At 31.4% G+C, this 22,405-nt stretch overlaps 1 protein-coding gene across 1 annotated transcript; it reads left to right on the forward strand.

The window, feature by feature from the left end:
• Nucleotides 1–13,565: 13,565 nt before the first annotated feature.
• LOC122509233 (cilia- and flagella-associated protein 43) lies at nucleotides 13,566–18,829 on the forward strand. The gene is made up of 5 exons (XM_043623106.1): nucleotides 13,566–14,866; nucleotides 15,074–15,327; nucleotides 15,428–16,543; nucleotides 16,627–17,333; nucleotides 17,411–18,829. The coding sequence occupies exons 1-5, from the start codon at nucleotides 13,566–13,568 to the stop codon at nucleotides 18,827–18,829; spliced, it is 4,797 nt and encodes a 1,598-aa protein (XP_043479041.1).
• Nucleotides 18,830–22,405: the final 3,576 nt, after the last annotated feature.

Here is a 22,405-nt window from a genome sequence, read left to right on the forward strand (position 1 = left end):
AAATCATCGAATTTTTAATTCGTCGAATGTTCAAAACGTCGAAAGCTAAAAACATCGAATTGTCAAATCGTCGAATGCTCAGAACATCGAATTGTCAATTCGTCGAATGCTCAAATAGTCGAAACGCCATCTGTTCGAATTGTCAAATAGTAGAATGGTAAAGTAGTCGAATGTTCAAAACGTCGAATCGTCCATTCGTCGAATGCTTAAAACATCGAATTGTCAGTTCGTCAATTGCTCAAAATGTCGAAATGTCAATTCGTCGAATCGTCAAAACGTCGAATTGACAAAATTTCGAAAAATTTGTTTGATTTAATTAAACATTAACTTAAATCAAACAAATTTTTCGACGTTTTGACGATTCGACGAATTGACATTTCGACATTTTGAGCATTCGACGAACTAACAATTCGATGTTTTAAGCATTCGACGAATGGACGATTCGACATTTTGAACATTCGACTACTTTACCATTCTACTATTTGACAATTCGAACAGATGGCGTTTCGACTATTTGAGCATTCGACGAATTGACAATTCGATGTTCTGAGCATTCGACGATTTGACAATTCGATGTTTTTAGCTTTCGACGTTTTGAACATTCGACGAATTAAAAATTCGATGATTTGAGCATTCGACGAATTAACAATTCTATGTTTTGAGCATTCGATGAATTGATAATTCGAACATTTAATACTTCTAACCAATAGACATTAGTCAGAATAAAAATTATGTTAAAAAACAATTCGATTATTTAAAAATTAGAATCAATGATTATTCGACAAAATGAAAACTATGTTGAATGGTATTTCGAAATATGAAAATTATGTGAATTGACGTTTCTCAAACATACAAATTATATTAAATGGCGATTAGTGTGAATAAATTTTTGGTTATGTAGTCATTCGGAGAATTAATAGTTATGACAAATAGTCATTAAGAATAATAAAATATATGCCAAAAAATTTTTCGACAAAATAAAAATTATGTTAAAAAACATTTGGATTATTTAAAAATTAGAATGAATGATTATTCGACAAAATGAAAATTATGATGAATGGTATTTCGAAATATGAAAATTATGTGAATTGACGTTTCGATAATTAGAATTTCGATGTTTTGAATATTATGAAATTGAATTTTGGGCAATAATCATGCGCCCCCCCCCCCCCTCGCCATACTTTCAAAAATTGAAATATTATTTTAAAACGCTGAAAAATGTAATAAAAATTAATTTTATTAAAACGTAAATTTAATCAAATTTAGTTTAACCCGTCGCCTATATTTTGACAATCTCACTCCATACTTTGCAAAATGAATATTTTTTAAAAATAAAAAAATTTAATTAAAATTATTTTTCTATCAACCATACTTTGCTTAACTTTTCCCACACTTTGCAAAATGAGAAGAAATTTTTTTAAACTGAAAAATTCAAATAAGATTAATTTTCCCCGCCACCCATACTTTAACAGACTGTTCCCATACTTTCAAAAATAAAATATTTTTTTTAAAAAGCTGTAAAATTTTGATAAAATATAATATTTTCTGCCACCATACTTTAAAAAATTTATATATTATTTTAAAACGCTGAAAAATATAATAAAAATTAATTTTTTTAAAACGTAAAATTTAATAATAATAAATATTTTGACAATCTCACTCCATACTTTGCAAAATGAATTTTTTTTAATAACAAAAAAATTTAATTAAAATTGATTTTTTCATCACCCATACTTTGGTATACAGTTCCCACAGTTTGCAAAAAGAAAAGATATTTTCACAAAACTGGAAAATTTAAATAAGGTTATAATTTTCTCCGTCACCCATACTTTGTCATACTTTTCCCATACTTACAAAAATTGAATATTTTTCAAAAAAGATGTAAAATTAGATAAAAAAATAATATTTTCCCTCGCCTATTCTTTTAAAATTAAAATATTTTTTAACAAAGCTGAAAAATGAAATAAAAATTAATTTTTTTAAACAGTAAAATTGAATAAAATTTAGTTTAACTCGTCGCCTCTATTTTGACAATCTTTCTACACAATTCGCAAAATGATTTTTTTTAAAAACTGAAAAAGATACTTAAAATTGATTTTTTTATCACTTATACTTTTATATGCTGTTCCCACAGTTTGCAAAAAGAAAAGATATTTTCACAAAACTGGAAAATTAAAATAAGGTTAATTTTCTCCGTCACCCATACTTTGCCATACTTTTCCCATACTTACAAAAATTGAATATTTTTCAAAAAAGCTGTGAAATTTGATGAAAAAATAATATTTCCTTTCGCCCATTCTTTCAAAAATAAAATGTTATTTAAAAAAGCTAAAAAATGTAATAAAAATTTTTTTTAAAAAGTAAAATTGAATAAAATTTAGTTTAACCTGTTGCCTATTTTTTGACAATTTTTCTACACAATTCGAAAAATAAATTTTTTTTAAAAACTGAAAAAGTGATTTAAAATTGATTTTTTCATCACTTATACTTTTATATGCTGTTCCCACAGTTTGCAAAAAGAAAAGATATTTTCACAAAACTGGAAAATTTAAATAAGGTTAATTTTCTCCGTCACCCATACTTTGCCATACTTTTCCCATACTTACAAAAATTAAATATTTTTCAAAAAAGCTATGAAATTTGATGAAAAAATAATATTTCCTTTCGCCCATTCTTTCAAAAATAAAATGTTATTTAAAAAAGCTAAAAAATGTAATAAAAATTTTTTTTAAAAAGTAAAATTGAATAAAATTTAGTTTAACCTGTTGCCTATTTTTTGACAATTTTTCTACACAATTCGAAAAATAAATTTTTTTTAAAAACTGAAAAAGTTACTTAAAATTGATTTTTTCATCACTTATACTTTTATATGCTGTTCCCACAGTTTGCAAAAAGAAAAGATATTTTCACAAAACTGGAAAATTAAAATAAGGTTAATTTTCTCCGTCACCCATACTTTGCCATACTTTTCCCATACTTACAAAAATTGAATATTTTTCAAAAAAGCTGTGAAATTTGATGAAAAAATAATATTTCCTTTCGCCCATTCTTTCAAAAATAAAATGTTATTTAAAAAAGCTAAAAAATGTAATAAAAATTTTTTTTAAAAAGTAAAATTGAATAAAATTTAGTTTAACCTGTTGCCTATTTTTTGACAATTTTTCTACACAATTCGAAAAATAAATTTTTTTTAAAAACTGAAAAAGTTACTTAAAATTGATTTTTTCATCACTTATACTTTTATATGATGTTCCCACAGTTTGCAAAAAGAAAAGATATTTTCACAAAACTGGAAAATTAAAATAAGGTTAATTTTCTCCGTCACCCATACTTTGCCATACTTTTCCCATACTTACAAAAATTGAATATTTTTCAAAAAAGCTGTGAAATTTGATGAAAAAATAATATTTCCTTTCGCCCATTCTTTCAAAAATAAAATGTTATTTAAAAAAGCTAAAAAATGTAATAAAAATTTTTTTTAAAAAGTAAAATTGAATAAAATTTAGTTTAACCTGTTGCCTATTTTTTGACAATTTTTCTACACAATTCGAAAAATAAATTTTTTTTAAAAACTGAAAAAGTGATTTAAAATTGATTTTTTCATCACTTATACTTTTATATGCTGTTTCCACAGTTTGCAAAAAGAAAAGATATTTTCACAAAACTGGAAAATTTAAATAAGGTTAATTTTCTCCGTCACCCATACTTTGCCATACTTTTCCCATACTTACAAAAATTAAATATTTTTCAAAAAAGCTATGAAATTTGATGAAAAAATAATATTTCCTTTCGCCCATTCTTTCAAAAATAAAATGTTATTTAAAAAAGCTAAAAAATGTAATAAAAATTTTTTTTAAAAAGTAAAATTGAATAAAATTTAGTTTAACCTGTTGCCTATTTTTTGACAATTTTTCTACACAATTCGAAAAATAAATTTTTTTTAAAAACTGAAAAAGTTACTTAAAATTGATTTTTTCATCACTTATACTTTTATATGCTGTTCCCACAGTTTGCAAAAAGAAAAGATATTTTCACAAAACTGGAAAATTAAAATAAGGTTAATTTTCTCCGTCACCCATACTTTGCCATACTTTTCCCATACTTACAAAAATTGAATATTTTTCAAAAAAGCTGTGAAATTTGATGAAAAAATAATATTTCCTTTCGCCCATTCTTTCAAAAATAAAATGTTATTTAAAAAAGCTAAAAAATGTAATAAAAATTTTTTTTAAAAAGTAAAATTGAATAAAATTTAGTTTAACCTGTTGCCTATTTTTTGACAATTTTTCTACACAATTCGAAAAATAAATTTTTTTTAAAAACTGAAAAAGTGATTTAAAATTGATTTTTTCATCACTTATACTTTTATATGCTGTTCCCACAGTTTGCAAAAAGAAAAGATATTTTCACAAAACTGGAAAATTTAAATAAGGTTAATTTTCTCCGTCACCCATACTTTGCCATACTTTTCCCATACTTACAAAAATTAAATATTTTTCAAAAAAGCTATGAAATTTGATGAAAAAATAATATTTCCTTTCGCCCATTCTTTCAAAAATAAAATGTTATTTAAAAAAGCTAAAAAATGTAATAAAAATTTTTTTTAAAAAGTAAAATTGAATAAAATTTAGTTTAACCTGTTGCCTATTTTTTTAAAATTTTTCTACACAATTCGAAAAATAAATTTTTTTTAAAAACTGAAAAATTTACTTAAAATTGATTTTTTCATCACTTATACTTTTATATGCTGTTCCCACAGTTTGCAAAAAGAAAAGATTTTTTTACAAAACTGGAAAATTTAAATAAGGTTAATATTTTTCGTCACCCATACTTTGCCATACTTTTCCCATACTTTCAAAAATTAAATTTTTTTTTTATTAAAATGTACTATTACATTTTTAATTTGAATTTACTAATTAATATTGTATTTGGTTACCTTTATTTTTTTCTGTTATTTGCTGTCTTTCTCCTTTTGCAATATTCTTTCTATTTTTCTATTTTAATTTTTTTTTGCGTTTTCGGCTTGTCAACTAATTTGGTTATATTTTTGTTTTATACATAATTTCATTGTTTTTTTTTATTCTTTGAAGATAGGTTTACTCTTTAAAATTGTTAAAATGACTAGAAATGTAGTGTAAAAATGATGATTGTCGAGTGTTTTCATTTTTCTGGTGTTATTTTTGTTGCTCCTCATTTTAACACCTATAATTGGAGTTAAAGTGATACCCCCTGTTTAACTGTGAAAGGATGTTTTAGAAGGAATCTTTCATATATCTCCTATTATTGCTTTGGATATTAGTATTCTATTAATTTAGCAGACACTTGAATTTATTCAAAGGTAATTCAATTTTTCATATTATTAGTTTATAATAATCTAATAAATACCCTCTGGGCACGAAAACGTCTTTTTTCTAGAAACGTTCCTAAAACGTTTTTAGAACCTTTCATGTCCACTAGATAACGGCTTACGAACGTCCAAAGTTCTAAAAACGTCCAAAGTTCTAAAACGTTTTTAGAACATAAAACGTTTTTAAGACGTTATGGTGGAGGACATGAAACGTTCTAAAAACGTTTTACGAACGTGTTTCTAGAACAAAGACGTTTTCGTGACCAGAGAATGCCAAACTTTGAGATGTCAGTCAAAAAATTAGGAGAAGAACTGAACAATAAGTTTATAAATAAGTTTAAGGTGTAGTTCAATTAAGAGATAAAGACATTTTTTGAAACTATATGGATGTTCAGGGGATATAACCATTAGTCTGGGGAAATTAGGATATTCCAGGGGTGTCCATGCTCATTCTTGGGACATTCTAGGAATACCCTAATTGCCCAGGACCAATGGTTATCCCTAGAACATCCATAGAATATTCTGAGTTATTGTAATATTAAAATATCCGCCTTGTGGGAATTTTCTGCTGGACTATCAAATAGACCCTCCAGTTAAATATCGTAAAGACATTTCCTTGATATTTCATTAACGCAGGTATACTCTTGGTACTCCAAGGGAAGGTCTTTATGCAGCAGAAATTTGAATATGAGTGGAAACATCCCTTGATATTTCAGAGACAGGATGGAATAAGCTTTCCCTGAAATTAGAAGATTTGGATTCCAGTAATATTTGTGCCATGTGGGAATTCATATATTAAATGTCCTTTCACAAAAGATGAAATTCGTTTTTTAGACTATGCGGATGAATCGAATAATATACAATTTTTATATTTTTACAACTGTTCGAATATAATTATAATATACATCTATTGTTCATTCATACAAGCATATTTTCAACCCAATTTGTTTTGAAATTTTTTTGTCCAAAATCTAAAGTTAGGGTATGTATAGAGGATCATTTTTGATTAAAAAATGATTAGTTATACTAATTTTGAACATATTTTAGCTTCTTTCTGCGAAGTGTTGCCTATGTGCTATATACTTGAGAAGGCATTTAATCAAAAAACGATATTCTGAAAGCTTCTGTTACACAATATATATATCAAGTATAGTGGTTTGGTTCTTTTAAAAAGGTATTGGAAACCAAAATTGATTCCAATTAACCCTTTTTTTCATATACATTCAAGATTCTTTCTTTTAAATTCCTGTGGGTTTTTCTAGTTTGTTTCAGATTCTCACGGGAATCTCTATTGAATGACTGGCCCTTTACGTATTTTCGTAATACACATGCATCCAATTCCATTTAGACATTCGGCCTTCATCTTTGATTTGGATAGTTTAAAAAAAAGCGAAACCTTCTATGCGGGCAACTCTCTTTCTTTCTCTTTTTCATGAAAGAGAAAAACCGTCTCGCGGCAAAAAACGAAAACGCAGCGCACGCGAGAATAATTCTCTCGTTTCTAGAAGTCCGAACGACGCGATGAGGCCGGGAACCGTTTGATGAGTCTCGAATGTGGTTGAATATATATATACACGAGTTTAAAACCGAGGAGTCCTATACATAATATTATAAGGTTACAAGCACAGTGGGTGTCCGGTTGGTAAAGAGGGGTTATCCCGGGAGGAGTTGGAAATACTCTCACGATATGGCAAGTATGGGCCATACTATGTCGTGTTGGTGGATAATTGGGACACTGTATTATCGCTTGCGTGCCATATACGCGGGGTGCAGTGTGTGATTGGATAGGCGGAGATGGGTCGCGCGAGATAGCTGACCCTAACTAAGGTGGAACGGAGGGTATATCTCTGAGGACCATCTTCTCCATCTGCAGCAGTGTTACCTATCTACGTCACGCTTGATGCATGGCGTGGGCGTTACTGCCTTCGTACCATCAGAGGTTCTCATTATATCTTGCGCTGGGGATATATCCTTTTCTTCATAGGATCAACATTGAGAGTGTTAAAAAGAGTTGATGTATAGCTGAAACAACCTTGGGCTAACCTTTGCCATTTTTTATCCTTTTATATTTGTCCGCGCGACGTCATTCGCCTGAGATCCCCTAGAAACACCGAACATTAACATATATACGAATTTATACAAACTTTGTTTTAATATTTTGAAACTACAATAAAAATGTATGTTAATTTTAGGGACATCTAATGTTGATAAAGGGTGGCATCAATTTTTAAGCTAAAATATATTAGTGTCCCTTTAATAAAACTTATAGATTTTTTAAACAAACCCAACAAAGTCTATGATTCTCGATTGAGAAAATGTGCTTTTTTGCAGGCTTTACATTTTTCCTTTCCATAAAATTTAGCCCCTCTTGATTCACCTCTCAAAAAGTGCGCCTGATAAATTTATCACACGCCACTTCTTATATTTAACTATCAGACTTAACTGAAAGTTGGATCAGTTGGGTTCTAATCTATAAATTAAGAAAATATTTTTTCATGAGAGATTCCGAATAATAATAATAAAGTAAGCTTATAAGCACAACAATACATATTTTATTGAACCGTACCTCTGTTATTGGTACACAGAGTACTAATGAAAGGACCACACAGAGAGACATGTGTGAAGCATCAATTAACTACCACTTATGTTTTCTTGCCTCTATTATACTCCGAAGCAAAGCACCGTAAATATCGTCAATGCGTGTACTGATCTAAGCTGTATATGTCATCAGTGCACTGTACATCTCAGAGCATCAAGCATGTTGATGCTTCAACCAAAGATGTTGCCACGATGACATATGAAGCTACCGGCTTCTTTGTGTCGTACTGAATACCTCTTAAATTGGGGACCATCAGAAGCAACTATGAATATCGTTATATACCGCTCCTTTCTGCGATTTATCACTTACCAAAGATGATGCGAGTCACGGAATAAGTTATGCGTGGCGTATTTATGGTTGAAGATTACCGACGTTTTCTCTTCTCCTTTTTGGCGTACACATTACATTTTATTTTGTGCACTGGATTTTCTCCCTGGGTAATATGTATATGTATAGACAAATGAGAAAGTACAGAAAGTACAGTGACGAGGGAAAAATAATACAATTAATGTTAAAAGAAGAATTATGTACAAGTGCCTTCAATTTTATTTAATTATGCCGCTTATTTTCTCGGACGAAATGTATAATAATATGAACGGCTTTCAATTAGCTTTTACTCTAGGGAGCCTAAATGATCATCCGCGACTTGAACTATAAATTTTTTATATTGTAACAATCTTTAGGATTACAAACTTCTTTTGTAGCGAATATTTTCCATTTTTTTCGAGAATGCTTTTCTAGAAAAAAATAAAACCTAAAAGTTGGTGATAATTTTTTATACTGTCATCCAGTCTTGTAATTATTTTGTTTGCCAATATGATTAGAAGAAGTTTAAATGAGATCGAGGAATAGGAATAACAGTAACAGCTCAAATAGATGATTATGTTACTTGATAGGTTAAGTTTTTCGGCTATAATAATTAAGTCGATCATGGACGTCAAAGAAGGACGTGTAGTGTTATAAATCACATATGAATGTGCACTTAAAAGTGCGTATGTGTTGAGGTGGATAGATTGATGCGTATATAGTATCATGTGGTGAAAGTATATATGATATTCAACCCTATTCGTCCCAAGTTGCACGCACGCAGTACAAACGGAATACAAAAGGGGAGGGCCATGAATCCTCATTAACGAGTTATTAATAGCTTTCATGGTTCATATTAATGACAGAGACGCGTCTTCTCCTCAATATACAGATCCACTTATTAGTCTCATTCTTTTTCTCATATCTCGCAAAAAATTATCTGATTTTTGGCGTCGCGTGACCACTGATGAGGTAAATACAATCAGAATTTTTCTGATCCAAACCCTAAGCCGCATTGAAATTGTAACGATGCCGATGAAAAAAAATCAAGTTTATCATCCTTTTTTTGGTTTATGAAATTAATATATGCAGAAATAATTTTTTTGTGAAAAAATATTTTTCTCAAGTTTGAAATCCTTTCAGAATTATAATTGTTTTATAGGGTGTTTCTAATTTTAGAGTTGTGCGATTAAAATTATTTTATCTTGGCAAGAATGTATACATAGTGTGTCGGATTGCAAAATGAATTTAACTTTTGCTTCCCCGGTGTTGCGCGAGGTATAGTGCAATTATCGAACTGTCACTGTCATATATAGCAATCGTCGCGATAAGTTGTTCGAAGCAATATCCTTTTCTATCGCGTAGATATAACTGACATCGTACACATACACAAACGCACTCGCGGAAAATGTCGGGAATTTTGCTGTATATCGTTAAATTGCCGACTGCCATTCACGCGGAAAACATGTAAGTTGACTGGTTCGTGAGAAAGACACGCCTGTGGGTGCATTGCATTATTATGCGGATAATGTAGACGTCAACTATCGCCTACGGGGGATGTTTTTATTTTCTTACTCTTAATTAGATGTAACATTTGATAGTACTATTAGAGTGCATCTTACCTGTCATAAACATTATACTTCAATTTTTTTTCTCATCTTTCCATACTTTAATTATTGAACTATGCTTATACCAGTTAATAAAAAAATGGTTCAAATTACCCATAAGGTGTATGCAAATGCTTTTTTTGAAACTAGCGCCATTTGGTGTCTATATATAGAGCATAAAATTGGACGAGATTTGAATGTTGCGTGATTTTTTGAAAAATAGAAATTAGAATAAGCGTTTCGGAAAAAATAGTCAAATGTTCCAGAATTCTCTACTATATGGAAATTAGGATTTAATGCCATAGAAATGCCTTGGGTTATACGGGAGGTTCTATATATCTTTTGTCTGTCAAAGTTTTGTGTGTATCTCATTTTCTCTTTCGCGAAACTCCCAATCAGTCATTTGGTGTATGAATTTTAATCGTCTGCCCTCTCTGCTGCTCTGCAGGCAAAACGTCTGTCAACGATGGGAGATCTTCTCGAAAAAGGAGAGAAACATATATGTGAAATTGTAGAAATCTAGGCGCAAAAAAAGAGATAGAAGAGGAAAAAACCCTCTTCCGTTTGGCAGCTGCATTTTTAGCGCGTTGCATGTTCCCGAGGTCCGAATTGGCTCGCAAGATTATAGATGCGTCGCGGCGATCACAGACAAACGTTTAAATCGCTAAACGTCAAATTACGCGGTTCTCTCTTCTGGCAACCATAAAAAATAATAACATGCTCCGTATAGATTCGAATAGCTTTCAGTCGGGTTGTCTTGCAAACAGCTGCCAAGAGAGTATGGTCGACAAGGCTTTAGGACTTTTTCCACCCATTTCAAATTCCGTCTATGATTATCCTATACTATATACACTATTGCCTGCGAGTTTAGATGATGAAGTCTTGTATAATTGCAATATTGAATCTTTATGTCCCTATAAAACGATAAACTTGCGGTTTCAAATGGAGGCATCATCATCACTGTTACTTTCCAAATGGATGTATTAGCGATTTCGTGTCTCTTTTATAATATTGTTGACCAACGACATAATAACTGTGTATTCAAATTTTCAAATGGCATGAAGAGTTATATTCATCATAAATGCCTTTTATTTTACGTAACGTAACCTCTCTGAACTGGAAGCTCAGAAAATCTTTTGCAATTTGTCAAGAATGTTTATAAGATGAAGTAATATTTAAGAACATTGGAAAGTTTAATCAAATGTTTGTGATTATTGTAACAAAATACGCGACTATTTTAAAATTTCATTATAAAATTAGGGTAGTATGTCCATATTGCATGTACCCGTACTCTAAAATTTGAATATTTTGGCCCAAAAAACATTCGTGTACCGGCTGTTGTAGTAGGAGCATTGTTTCGGTTTTGGTAATCATTGATTATTTATAGGTTGTGGTTTAAATAAAGAGATCCAGTGTAATTAATTAGGTATTTAATTGGGGAGTAATTCGTGGTTCCTCAACTGGAATTCTCTTCCGGCGAAATCTCTTCGTAGATAATACGGATCATGATGTAAAATTGCGTTAAATAAATTTAGGATTGTTGTCGAAGGTGACGATATTAGATCGTCATCTAGCATATATCATTTAGTATATAATGAATTTGTCATATCTAGCACCATCCATCATCTTAGGACTTCTCCGTGAGGATTCTGCAGCTTCCTCGAGCACAGTGGAAGATCGTATAAACAACAAAAGTAGATACTACTTGTATGAGTGGAGCCTGCTAGGAGAGGGTAAGTGAGAATCTTTTTTAGTCGTGCCTTTCGAGCACACCATGATTATACGAGTTGCCGCGGGTTCCAAGTTGGTGTCTGTCTTTGCTGGACCCAATCCGACACCAGTGTATAGAAGATATAAGTAAGAGGCAGAAGTGGACCTGAGAGAGAGAGTGAAATAGAAGGGAGGCCTCCGGTAACAGGAGGGTTTAGGTCGTGGAGGAAGCGGGAGGTCAAAGAGGAAAGACGGGGAGGAGAATTGAGGAGAGGGTGCACAAGAGCAGAGGTTACTTTTAATGTCTCGCGTCACGCAGCCCAAGGCACAAGAGTGAGCCTCGCCTCGTCTCCTTACTAATTTGGCGCCAATTTCCAGGCAACCACCCAAGCAAAAACTAACCGAACCATATACATCTATACTGGTACTCTCACTCCTTACTCCCTGGGCTCTGATTAAATGCTACCCACCATTCCCGACTGTTCCCACACTCTGATGTAAGTGTTGTGTGTATCCGTGTTTCATGCCCTTGCTCCCGAAGATCTCGGACTCTCAGTTCACTCAGTTGTGCGTGTTGTGTGTACTCCAGGACACTGCACCACTCCACGTGCGTGCTGCAAACCGAAACAGTATTGCGATCCTCCCTCTTCTTGTTTCCCTTCTTCTTCACTTCTTCTCGTGAGCTGCTCTTACTCTGGTCTCCAAGCGACCCGGATTCACGACCTTGCCCTTCTTCATGCCCGCATCCAGTTCCTTTACCCAGATGTCCAGCAAGAAAGACAATTTCCATTATTATTTATACTGATTCAAACATTTCGAAGACAAATTTTAAAATAATTCAACGATTAGAAGTAATCGGGACAACAATATGTTTGGCAGAAACGAGACAAAAGGTGATTAGGATGGATAAAGTCGAAGGAGGATTATAAAGACCCCCAATAGCGTGTTGTGATGAGGTCAAGCAGCGGGGAGTCGCTCAAGCGAAGGCCGATCAAAAACTTATATCCTTGCAAACCATGATATACTGCCTAGAGTTGTTTGCAAACTCGGTTGCCTGACTATCCTAGGCGCCTGCTCGACTGTTCACCCATTTCAATGCGTGCATGTTCTTTTGCCTGTTTGTGTATATATATATCCTCTCGAAATGTGCCTCAAGCTTAAAGACTTGATACGGTCCAGTAGAATACTATTACCATTCTTGAGGAGGATTGCTATTAAAATTGCGCCTGCTGCTTTTGTTATTTGCATAATCATCAAGATCCTCGTGTCGAACGATCTCTAATTTTTTTCTGATTTTGTAACTGCATTTTAAAATTATAATATCTCGTTTAAGGAAAAACTTTTACAAGTTTGTACTTTTTCTAAATTATTGTATTAACTAACAGCAATGCAATCAATCAATTTTTCAAAATTGAACGTGCCTTGAGGACATTTAAAAGCAACCTTTATCAATTCTTCTAAGTTAAAAGGAGAGTATCCAACATCCTTAAGAGATTTTTAAAAATTAAACAGATGCCAACTAGTAGAGCATTGAAAAACGCTTCGATTGATCTATTTTTGAGCCTAATTAGGTTAGAAATTACGCAATTATTGGTATTTTAAAAACCAAAAATTGTAAAGAAAGTTTTATTAAAAAAATTTCTTCTTTAAATGTAGAAGTAACTTTTAAAGTCTTATAAAACTTGTAGAACTTTAAAAATCGCTTTGATACACCTATTTCTTTTAACCTAATTCAATTTGTTACTTTCAAAAAAACTGTGGAATTTAAACACTAAAAAAGTTTTCTAACTAAAACCTTTTTTTTATCTCATATTCGACTCAAGAATTCTAAATTCTAAATTTACATGAACGATCAAATAGTTTTTCTTAAAAAATATAAAAAAACGATGACGGGAAATTTGATTTGATAAATACAGCGATCGATTATTAAACTCGACGAAGTTCACTTCAGTTGATGGTTTAATTTGTCAAAAAGGTAAACAAACATTCAATGAAAATGACCGCAAAGGGAAACTGGAAACCAAACTGGATCCGAGGAGGAAAAGTGAAAGATGTTATATGGATTGGAAAAGACGTAATGGCATGGTGTTCAGGATTATTTATTGTCTTTTACAATATTAAAAAAAGTCAACAATTTCTACGTTGGTGCTCGAAATCGTCAACAGGCGAAAGGCCTTGTTCACTATCAAGTCATCCAACTCTAAGTATTTTTGCTTATGCAGAAAAAATAATTAATCCTCGATTATTCGTCTACTCATATCCGTCGATGATAAAAATATCAGAATGCAATCTTGGAAGAAATTTAGGTTATCTGGCAACAACTTTTACAGACGACTTTCTAGTGTCATTAGGTACTTATCCCAACTTTACGCTCATCATTTGGTCCTGGAGAACGGGCGAACAGTTGAAATCAATCAACACCTGGATTCAAGATGCCGAAACTCAGACACTACGAACTAATTATCATAAACCGATTCTAATTGCCCAAGTTGGTCTAAAATTGGGAAAATTATGCATCTGGGATTTTGCAATCGCGGGACAGATGATAAGTATAAAAGACTATGAAGTTGTTCTACCTAAAAGGGCATTAATATGTGACGTAAATTGGTGTCCAAATTCTGGTGATGCACTACTGGGAATTACTGATCGTGATGGACATATTTATCTGTCCAATCGGGATGGTACAGTTATTGAAAGAATTGTCCAATCGCAACATTGTGGAGTTTGTCCGACAATTGAACCAGCGGCAGTTTGTTGGTTTAACGATGGAATTGTTCTAAGAACGACTTTCTGTCAAATTCGATTTTACAAGAAGGATGATTCTGGTTGGCATAAGCAGTGGTACGTGAAAACTGCAACTAGACCATGTGTTTTGATGTCGTCTCCATTTCAGAAAAATAAATTATTCTTTTATACGATAGAAGGTCATGTAATGGAATTGACTTGTGTTGAAGGTCAAAATGATCCTGTGATAGAAACCCGTATTTTTTATGGAGGATTCGTAAAATTTGTTGACTTTGTTTATCCCTTTGGACATCATTTGGTGGTTGTTGATAATTTTCTGTCACTTGCTGTTATTGAAGCTCTAGGAGGAACGGAAGTTAGTAGATTCGATTTGAATTTGGAAGAAATTACTTGCTTTGTTTCGCATCCGGATTATCCGATGGTGGTGGTAGCCTCAACAAATGGGGAAGTGGTTTTGGTCAGTATGCTCGATCCCTTGAAACCAAGAATATTTGCTCACTTTCATTTGCAGAGGGAGAGATTGGATTTGTTGAAATTTTCTCAATCTGGCAGGTATCGCTAATAATATTCTTATTGTAATATTAAACATATTAAAGCTTTCGACTAAGAATAAGAATTTAGATTACAATTATAATTTATAATATTCGTTAAAGTTGTAGGAGTGTTTGGTTTTAGATATTTTATTAAGCATCTTTTTCGCAGATTTTTGTTAGTAAGCAATAAGGAGTGTGGTAATTTGTATTGCATCAAACTGTCCAGAAAGGAAACATTTTCCGTCATTGGAGAACTATCAGTGAAAACAGTAATTTCTGATTTGTTCGCATTTGAGACTACAAATTCGTTGAGAGTATTTCTACTACAACAAACAGAAGAAACATCTGCTAGCAAACAATTACTCGTCTATGAGATTTACCAAAATGAACCTGAATTTAGAAACACTTTTAGAGTCATAAATTTTAGAGACTGTTTTTTTAATTTGGAGTACGTTCCTGGAGATCCATTTCTACTGATTGGTAATCAAAAGTATATCTGAAGATGATAAAATAAATAATTCATAATAATCACTAATGATTAATTCTCAACCAGTGTTAATAAATATATTTTCCAAATAAGGTACACCTTGTCAAACAAGGCAGCTTCAAGTTTTGAAACTGAAAAATTGGCAAGATTTAAGCGTAGAGAGGGCAATAATTTCCGGTCATCAAATGAAAGAAACCGTTATATTTTGCGATCGAAATTGGATCACCAGTAGTGGAATTGATGGACTTGTGATCGTGAGAGATAAAATGATTCAAAGCACAAAAATAGTACTGATGACTCATCATAGAACGGATCGTGGCGTTGTGAAGTCAATGGTTAAAGCTTCTGGCGATTTGATGATTGCCCTAGGAGCTGATGGTTCACTTGTATCATTTAGATATTCGGAAATACTTGAAACTAATTCGAAGGATAGGGAACAATTGCAGGAAGTACGTTTCAGTGAGCAAGAAAATCAGAAAATATTTCCAGATTACGATTCCCTTGATCCAGTCATACACGATATGCTCTCACGTCCTCTTCAGGAATTTGCACCTCCAGAAGAGCGACAGAACATGACATGGAAGGAATGGATTGAAAAGAAAATAATTCACGAAGAGGAACTGCAGTGTGTAACTGAACGTGAGAAAATTATGTCTGAATTCAAAAATCTAAAATTTAAGATTGTGGAATTAATAAATAGAAATGAAGTCTGTCCTGATATGGAAAAGCTACCAATATCAGCATTTGATCTCGATAAAGTGACTCGAGAGCAGAAGACAAAGGCCGCAAAAGATGAGAGAGAAGACACGCGTTTAGAGCTGGAGCACAATTGTACAAAAATGGATCAGTTGTCCGATTGGTTAAAGACTAAATACTGGGATTCGCAGATCAATTTAGCGAAATCTATATTTTCCATTTTTGGTACGACGGAGGTGGAGAATTACATGAACGACTCGTTTAAACCTTACAGTAACGAGCAGCAAAGATGGGCTGTATTTAATAACGATATAATTAATCAGCTAAGAAAAAAAGATTCATTTGCTCCTTGGCGTTTGTACACAACTAGGGAACTCAGTGTAGAGCTTGAAAAAGTAGGAAGATTGCCGAGAGACGATGAGAAGGAACGAATGGATGCTCTTCTAGAAGCCCACGAAGATGATGCTCAAAGTGCATATAACAGAGAATTGGAGAATCAATTGGAAAGCGAAGGTACTTGAAGCATTCAACATAACATTTACAGAATGAATTGTAGAATATAAGTAATTGTAAAATTTAAATTTATTTTCTTTAAGGATTAACGACTTATCGTTTCGTGGAGCCATGTAATCAAATATCACAATTTGCCTACTATAGTTACTCACAGTTTCGTTTGGAGAGTATCTTTCAGGAAATAGACGCGATGAAACTTCGTGATTATTGGAATCGTCAATTCGATGAGATGTTTGATATAAAGGAACGTGAGATGTCATTTATTCGAGAGAGAATTGAGAAAATTGAGTATATTGATCACGAACTTAGACTGATGTTTGATCAAACAGTGCCCGAAATGCCGGATTATCCAAAATGGCAACTAAAGGAAATACCTGAGAATATTATCACCGTTTACGATCAGGAGGTGTCAGTAAAACCTTATATTTCGCCATCTGAACAGGAAATTTTGGACCTGAAAAATGCAAAGGCGGAACGTATCAGACAGCTTCTATTGGCTGATGATTTTCGTGAGAAGGCACTGATGAGAATGATGGATGGCGTTTTGGAAGTACGTTGGGAAGATACTATCAAAAAAGATATTCCAAAGCCGGTGTGTTTGCTCAAACCTACTGATCAGCGTACCAAGGAGGATATTCTCGTCATTAAGCAATATGAACAAGATGTGGAAAATTTGCATCAAGAACGAGAAAAGTATCGAAGAATTTTAGAAACGGATTTTTGTAAAGTTCACCAAATTCTTTGTGAAGGAATTGAGAAATTTAATTCACGTCTAGAGGAAGCTTTTCAGGTGCAATTATTGTTTCAACACGATCTTTGTCGAGATCTTTGTTTTGAAAATTATTTAATTTAAATTTTCTTTTTCAGTTAAGGATGAAAGTTGAATCAGCGATAAAACAACAAAACTTAAAGAACGTCCGGTATTGCCTTCGACATCTTCATAGACTCGACTTTACTAAAAAGGAAGATGCAATTAGGGAAGAAATCGAGGAAGTTCGTAAACTATTGCTTGAGTTAAATAATAATATCAGTAAAATTCAAACCGAAATCCAGGATCTTCAGATGCCTCACGATAATTATTGTCTTCGTGAGAGAACGTTGGAGAAAAAATTCAAATCCGAATTCCCTGGATTGAAAAAAGGGGTCCTTGAAAAACTTTACAACCACTATAAACGGAGACCACGAATTACTTTGAAAACTTTGACCCCAAATGATTTTGTAGATCTGGGAAATGCTGTTGTCATGCTGACAAAACCGGTACAATTACCCGCTGTCTGTTCGGATTATCTAAAGGCTTTGGATCATCTAGATCTAAAACCAGGAAGTTTACCACCTTCCGTAACTGCTAATCATTGGGAAGGTTTCCTTCACCTTCGGAGACTTAAGATTGACATCGAGATGAAGATCAAGGCGCAAGAATTGGAAATCAGTGATGCAAATCACACACTTTTGGATTTTAACAAAAAGGCATCAAATTATAGGCTAAAAATTGAAACACTAAAAAGTAAATTAAACGCCTCGAAGCAGGAGCGAATAGATTACGAAAGTAATATAGAAATTCAATTGGTCTTGAAAATGGGTCAAGTGGAAATTGAACCACAATTATCGAGTCAAGATGCAAAGAGCAGTGTTTTGATTCCAAGAACAGAGATTTTGGGGGTGAATGAAAAGCTTTTGGAAATTGGTTCAAAAAAGATGAGTGTTATTAAACGAGCACTAAATTTCAAAAAGGGAATTGTACTCAAAGAATGGGAGCACAAATGTCTACAAATGAAAATTGATGACCTAATGGAGGAACTTTACTCCATTGAACGGATTCAAGTCACCAAACAAATTCAATTATTTCTCAAACGTAAGGCAAGGGGTTTTCCTGACGACAAGACCCCACAGAATTTAGAGAGGCAATTGGAAGCCACAAAGCGAGCCTCTGAAAAGCTGTTGAGGGACTGGATGGTGAAATTGGATGACGTCGAGAAACGGATACAGCAGGTGCAAATGAAGAATGAGACCCTTGATAATATGATTACAAAGATGAATGTGGTTAAGTATGAGATGGAAATGAAACGCGATCTTGTTGGAGAAGCAAAGCAGCGAGACATGCTCGATAAAAAGATGACGATGTTCATGAAAAGATCAAATCTCGTTAGAAAACTTCAAGAAGGTTATGTTGAATTTCTCTCCCTCCAGAAGGATCACGAGTCACAGAGGATGAAAATATTTCCCGAATTGTCTGTTTCTAAAGCTGTTTATTATAATGATGAATCTGATAAGGAAAAGCGTGTCTAAAATTCCTTCTACTTTCTGATATAGCAATTATTGCGTTGTATTCAAATACAGATTGAAATTTATTTATTTTAATCATAAAAATTATACAGAAGAAATAGAAGTTATTTAATATACCACATTCATTTTCTATTTAAGAATTTCTTTTTTTAAATAAAAAAACTGTTAAGGAAAAATTGGTAAAGAATAGATTTTTTTGATGGCAAAGTGTGAGGTGAATGATGCAAATGATGAGAGGCGTAAAAGTGTTGCTACATATCAATTTAATCTTGAGAATGTTCCAGGTGTTCTGCTACTTTATAAAAAAAAGTGGAACATCATCCTAGGACGATTAGATCTTTAGGGTTCCATATATTTTTACTTTTTTCCATCTTCCTCTTCATCATCATCTTAATCTAAAAGCTTCTTGATCCGTTGATCGAGTGACCTTTAGAGACACATTCCATCATGAGATTGAAGGCAAGAATATAAATAAATGTTTTTATTAACGACAATATGATTTTTATTAATGATCATAACGTGATCCGCGTCCACGCTAAATATTTTGGTTGTTGAATTCTTCATTGTCGTCATATTCTCATTCAGTGCTAAGTGACACTCTTTAGGGAGTCGTCTTTCGATTCATTTATTACTGTTGCCTGTCAACATGCGGACAATATGTAGTCACCGACCGGAAACATGAAAGAGAGGATTTAAAAAAGGCTTTCGTGTTTCTAACCTTGGGAAAGTAGTAAGTTTCATTTGGATATGAAAAATTTTATCTTTACAAAAATTTTTAACCCATTTAGTGCCAAGACTCTATTTTTTTTTTTTGTTTGAATTTAAGTTTTCCCGTTTTATGGGAATCGGTGTTATTATTATAATAAATAAATTGCTATTTAAATTTCCTTTTAAGTCAACAAAGAAAACAAAAATGAAAATTTGAAGTCAAAAAGGAACTAAGAATTTTATGAAACGAAAAATGTATCCAGTAAAGATCAGTGATAAATGTTAAAGTGGTTGCATTTTTCTTTGTAGCCAGCAGGTCGGAGTTCATAAATAATTTAGAAGTTTGAAAAGAATTTTCGTATGGAAGATAGTATAGTGGGTATAGTGCGGGTTGGTTATACGAGTGGCCTGGATTTGCAGTTTTCAGTTTGTATTACCCAGCGAATATGCGTAGAATGTATACATACGGGTTCTTTGAGTGTGCGTGCGGCATTTCCTATGGGCAAGCATAGTTGTGGATGTATCGGAAAAGCCGACACCGGCACGGACGGCACTCCAATCAATGCAAATCAAATCGAGAGCCGTGAATACGAAACGCGTATAGTCAAATCAACCGTATAAAAGCTTCATGAATGTAAAAGACTGGTGAATGCTAACCGTGCGAGCCAATCTGGTAATGTGGCCTCCCCCCCGGGGAAAAATAACGCGTTACTGCGAACTTAACACCGTGGACAAGTACCCCATAAAATGTATAGAACCTCAAGACTCGCCTTGTGTGCCCGAAGCGACCTTCATATCGGAAAGAGTTGTACTCCTTGATTCAGCGAGAGCTGCCCTGTGCACTTATATATAGTGATACTTCAAAAATTTCATTTAATATATGTGTCATTTTAAATTAAGTCCGGTACTTTTCATTCTTTATTTTATCTAAAAATAAAAATTTTAATAACACTCGCAACAACCTTTTTCTATAGTCAATTTTTTGCAGATTAAATTAACACCAAAAAAAAATTAAAATAATCCATTTTAGTCAAAGTCTCAGTCTAAGTCTTTGTCAAAGTCTAAGTCTAAGAATTAGTCTAAGTCTTAGTATTTGACTTTGACTTAGAGTTAGACTTAGACTTCGACTAAGACTCACTTTGAACATAGTTAATCTTAGACCGAGTGATAAAATCAATTACTATTTTCTAGAATTTTTAACTAAAATTCTTCTCTAAATCAATTATTTTTAATAATTTTTGAAAAATTCATTCAGAATTTTCAAATTCATTTATTTAAAATTAAATTTTACGAAATTGCGATTGTTTGGAAATTCGTCAATAGAAAAAAACTTGAAATAATTATAAAAAAATGTAATTAAATATTTTTAAAAAAATTAATTCTACAGAATTGTGAGTTAAAAGTATGAAATCATTTTAATTTGAAACCTTTTCAAAATTCAATTATTTCTAATAATCAACCTTATAATGGTTTTATGTTTTAATATTCAATTATGATCTAAAATTTTAACTGAAATTCACTTTTAAATCAATTTTCATTAGAAAATTCCATGAGAATGCAATTACTTAATTACATAAATAAATAATTTATTGAATAATTGAATGTTTCTTAAAATTAAATTCTTAAAAAGAATTTTATCAACAAATTTTTAAATAATTGAATTCTTTTCACGAATTTTAATAAAATTTTTAAGAATAATGACATTTTTCGTGTAATTTGATTAAAATTGTATTAAAAATAATTGAAATTCTAAGATGATTTTTATTATTTATGAAAATAATTGAATCTCGGTAAAAAATTTAATTTATTTTCAAAAAAATTTTTGCAAGAATTTAATTATATTTCACAAACAATGAAATTTCGGTGAAATTCAAATATTTTCAAAATCTACTATTTTAATAAAATTTTTTAAATGAATTCAATTATTTTAAAAAAATATAATAAAATGCGTTGCAAGAATTCAATTATTTTCATAAATAATACAATTCTTTACAGGATTTCAATTATTAAAAAAATGTACATAATAAAAATTATTTACAAGAATACAATTATTTTTGTACATAATAAAATTCTTCATAGGATTTTAATTATTTTTATTACAATTTTAAGTAAATTCTTCGAAAAATGTAAATATATTTACAAAAATATTCAAAATTCAATTAATTTTTAAAAATTCTTGCTATAATGCTTTTAACATTCAATTATTATGTAGAATTTTAACTAAAATTCATTTTTAAATCAATTGTTATTAGAAATTTCTAAGAGAATTCCATTATTTTAATACAAAAATAAATAATTTATTGAATAATTGAATGTTTTTCAAAATTAAATCCTTATAAAGAATATTATCAACATATTTTTAAATAATTCAATTTTTTCGACGAATTTTAATAAAATTTTTAAGAATAATTTCATTTTTCGTGAAATTTGATTAAAATTGTATTAAAAATAATTGAAATTCTATGATAATTTTTATTATTTAAGAAAATAATTGAATCTCAGTAAAAAATTTAACTATTTTCAAAAATTTTTTGTAAGAATTCAATTACATTTCACAAATAATGATATTCTTCGCTGAAATTCAAATATTTTCAAAATCTACTATTTTAATAAAATTTTTTAAATGAATTCAATTATTTAACAAAAAATGTAATAAAATGCGTTGCAAGAATTCAATTATTGTCATAAATAATACAATTCTTTACAGGATTTTAATTATTTAAACAAAAATTTAATAAAAATTGATTGCAAGAATTGAACTATTTTCATAATTAATAAAATTCTTCACAGGACTTCAATTTTATTTTTAAAAAAATGTAATAGAAATTCTTTATAAGAAATCAATTATTATGATAAATAATAAAATTCTTT

Source organism: Leptopilina heterotoma, unplaced genomic scaffold (genome assembly GCF_015476425.1).
Source record: "Leptopilina heterotoma isolate Lh14 unplaced genomic scaffold, ASM1547642v1 Lhet_6, whole genome shotgun sequence".
In the NCBI taxonomy this organism is placed as follows: Eukaryota; Metazoa; Arthropoda; class Insecta; order Hymenoptera; family Figitidae; genus Leptopilina; species Leptopilina heterotoma.

Coding starts and splice junctions, on each gene's coding strand:
- LOC122509233 (XM_043623106.1), top strand. CDS start 13,566: ATGACCGCAAAGGGAAACTGGAAACCAAACTGGATCCGAGGAGGAAAA. Junction 16,544..16,626: donor GAATCAATTGGAAAGCGAAG/GTACTTGAAGCA, acceptor ATTTTCTTTAAG/GATTAACGACTTATCGTTTC. Junction 17,334..17,410: donor GTCTAGAGGAAGCTTTTCAG/GTGCAATTATTG, acceptor TTTCTTTTTCAG/TTAAGGATGAAAGTTGAATC.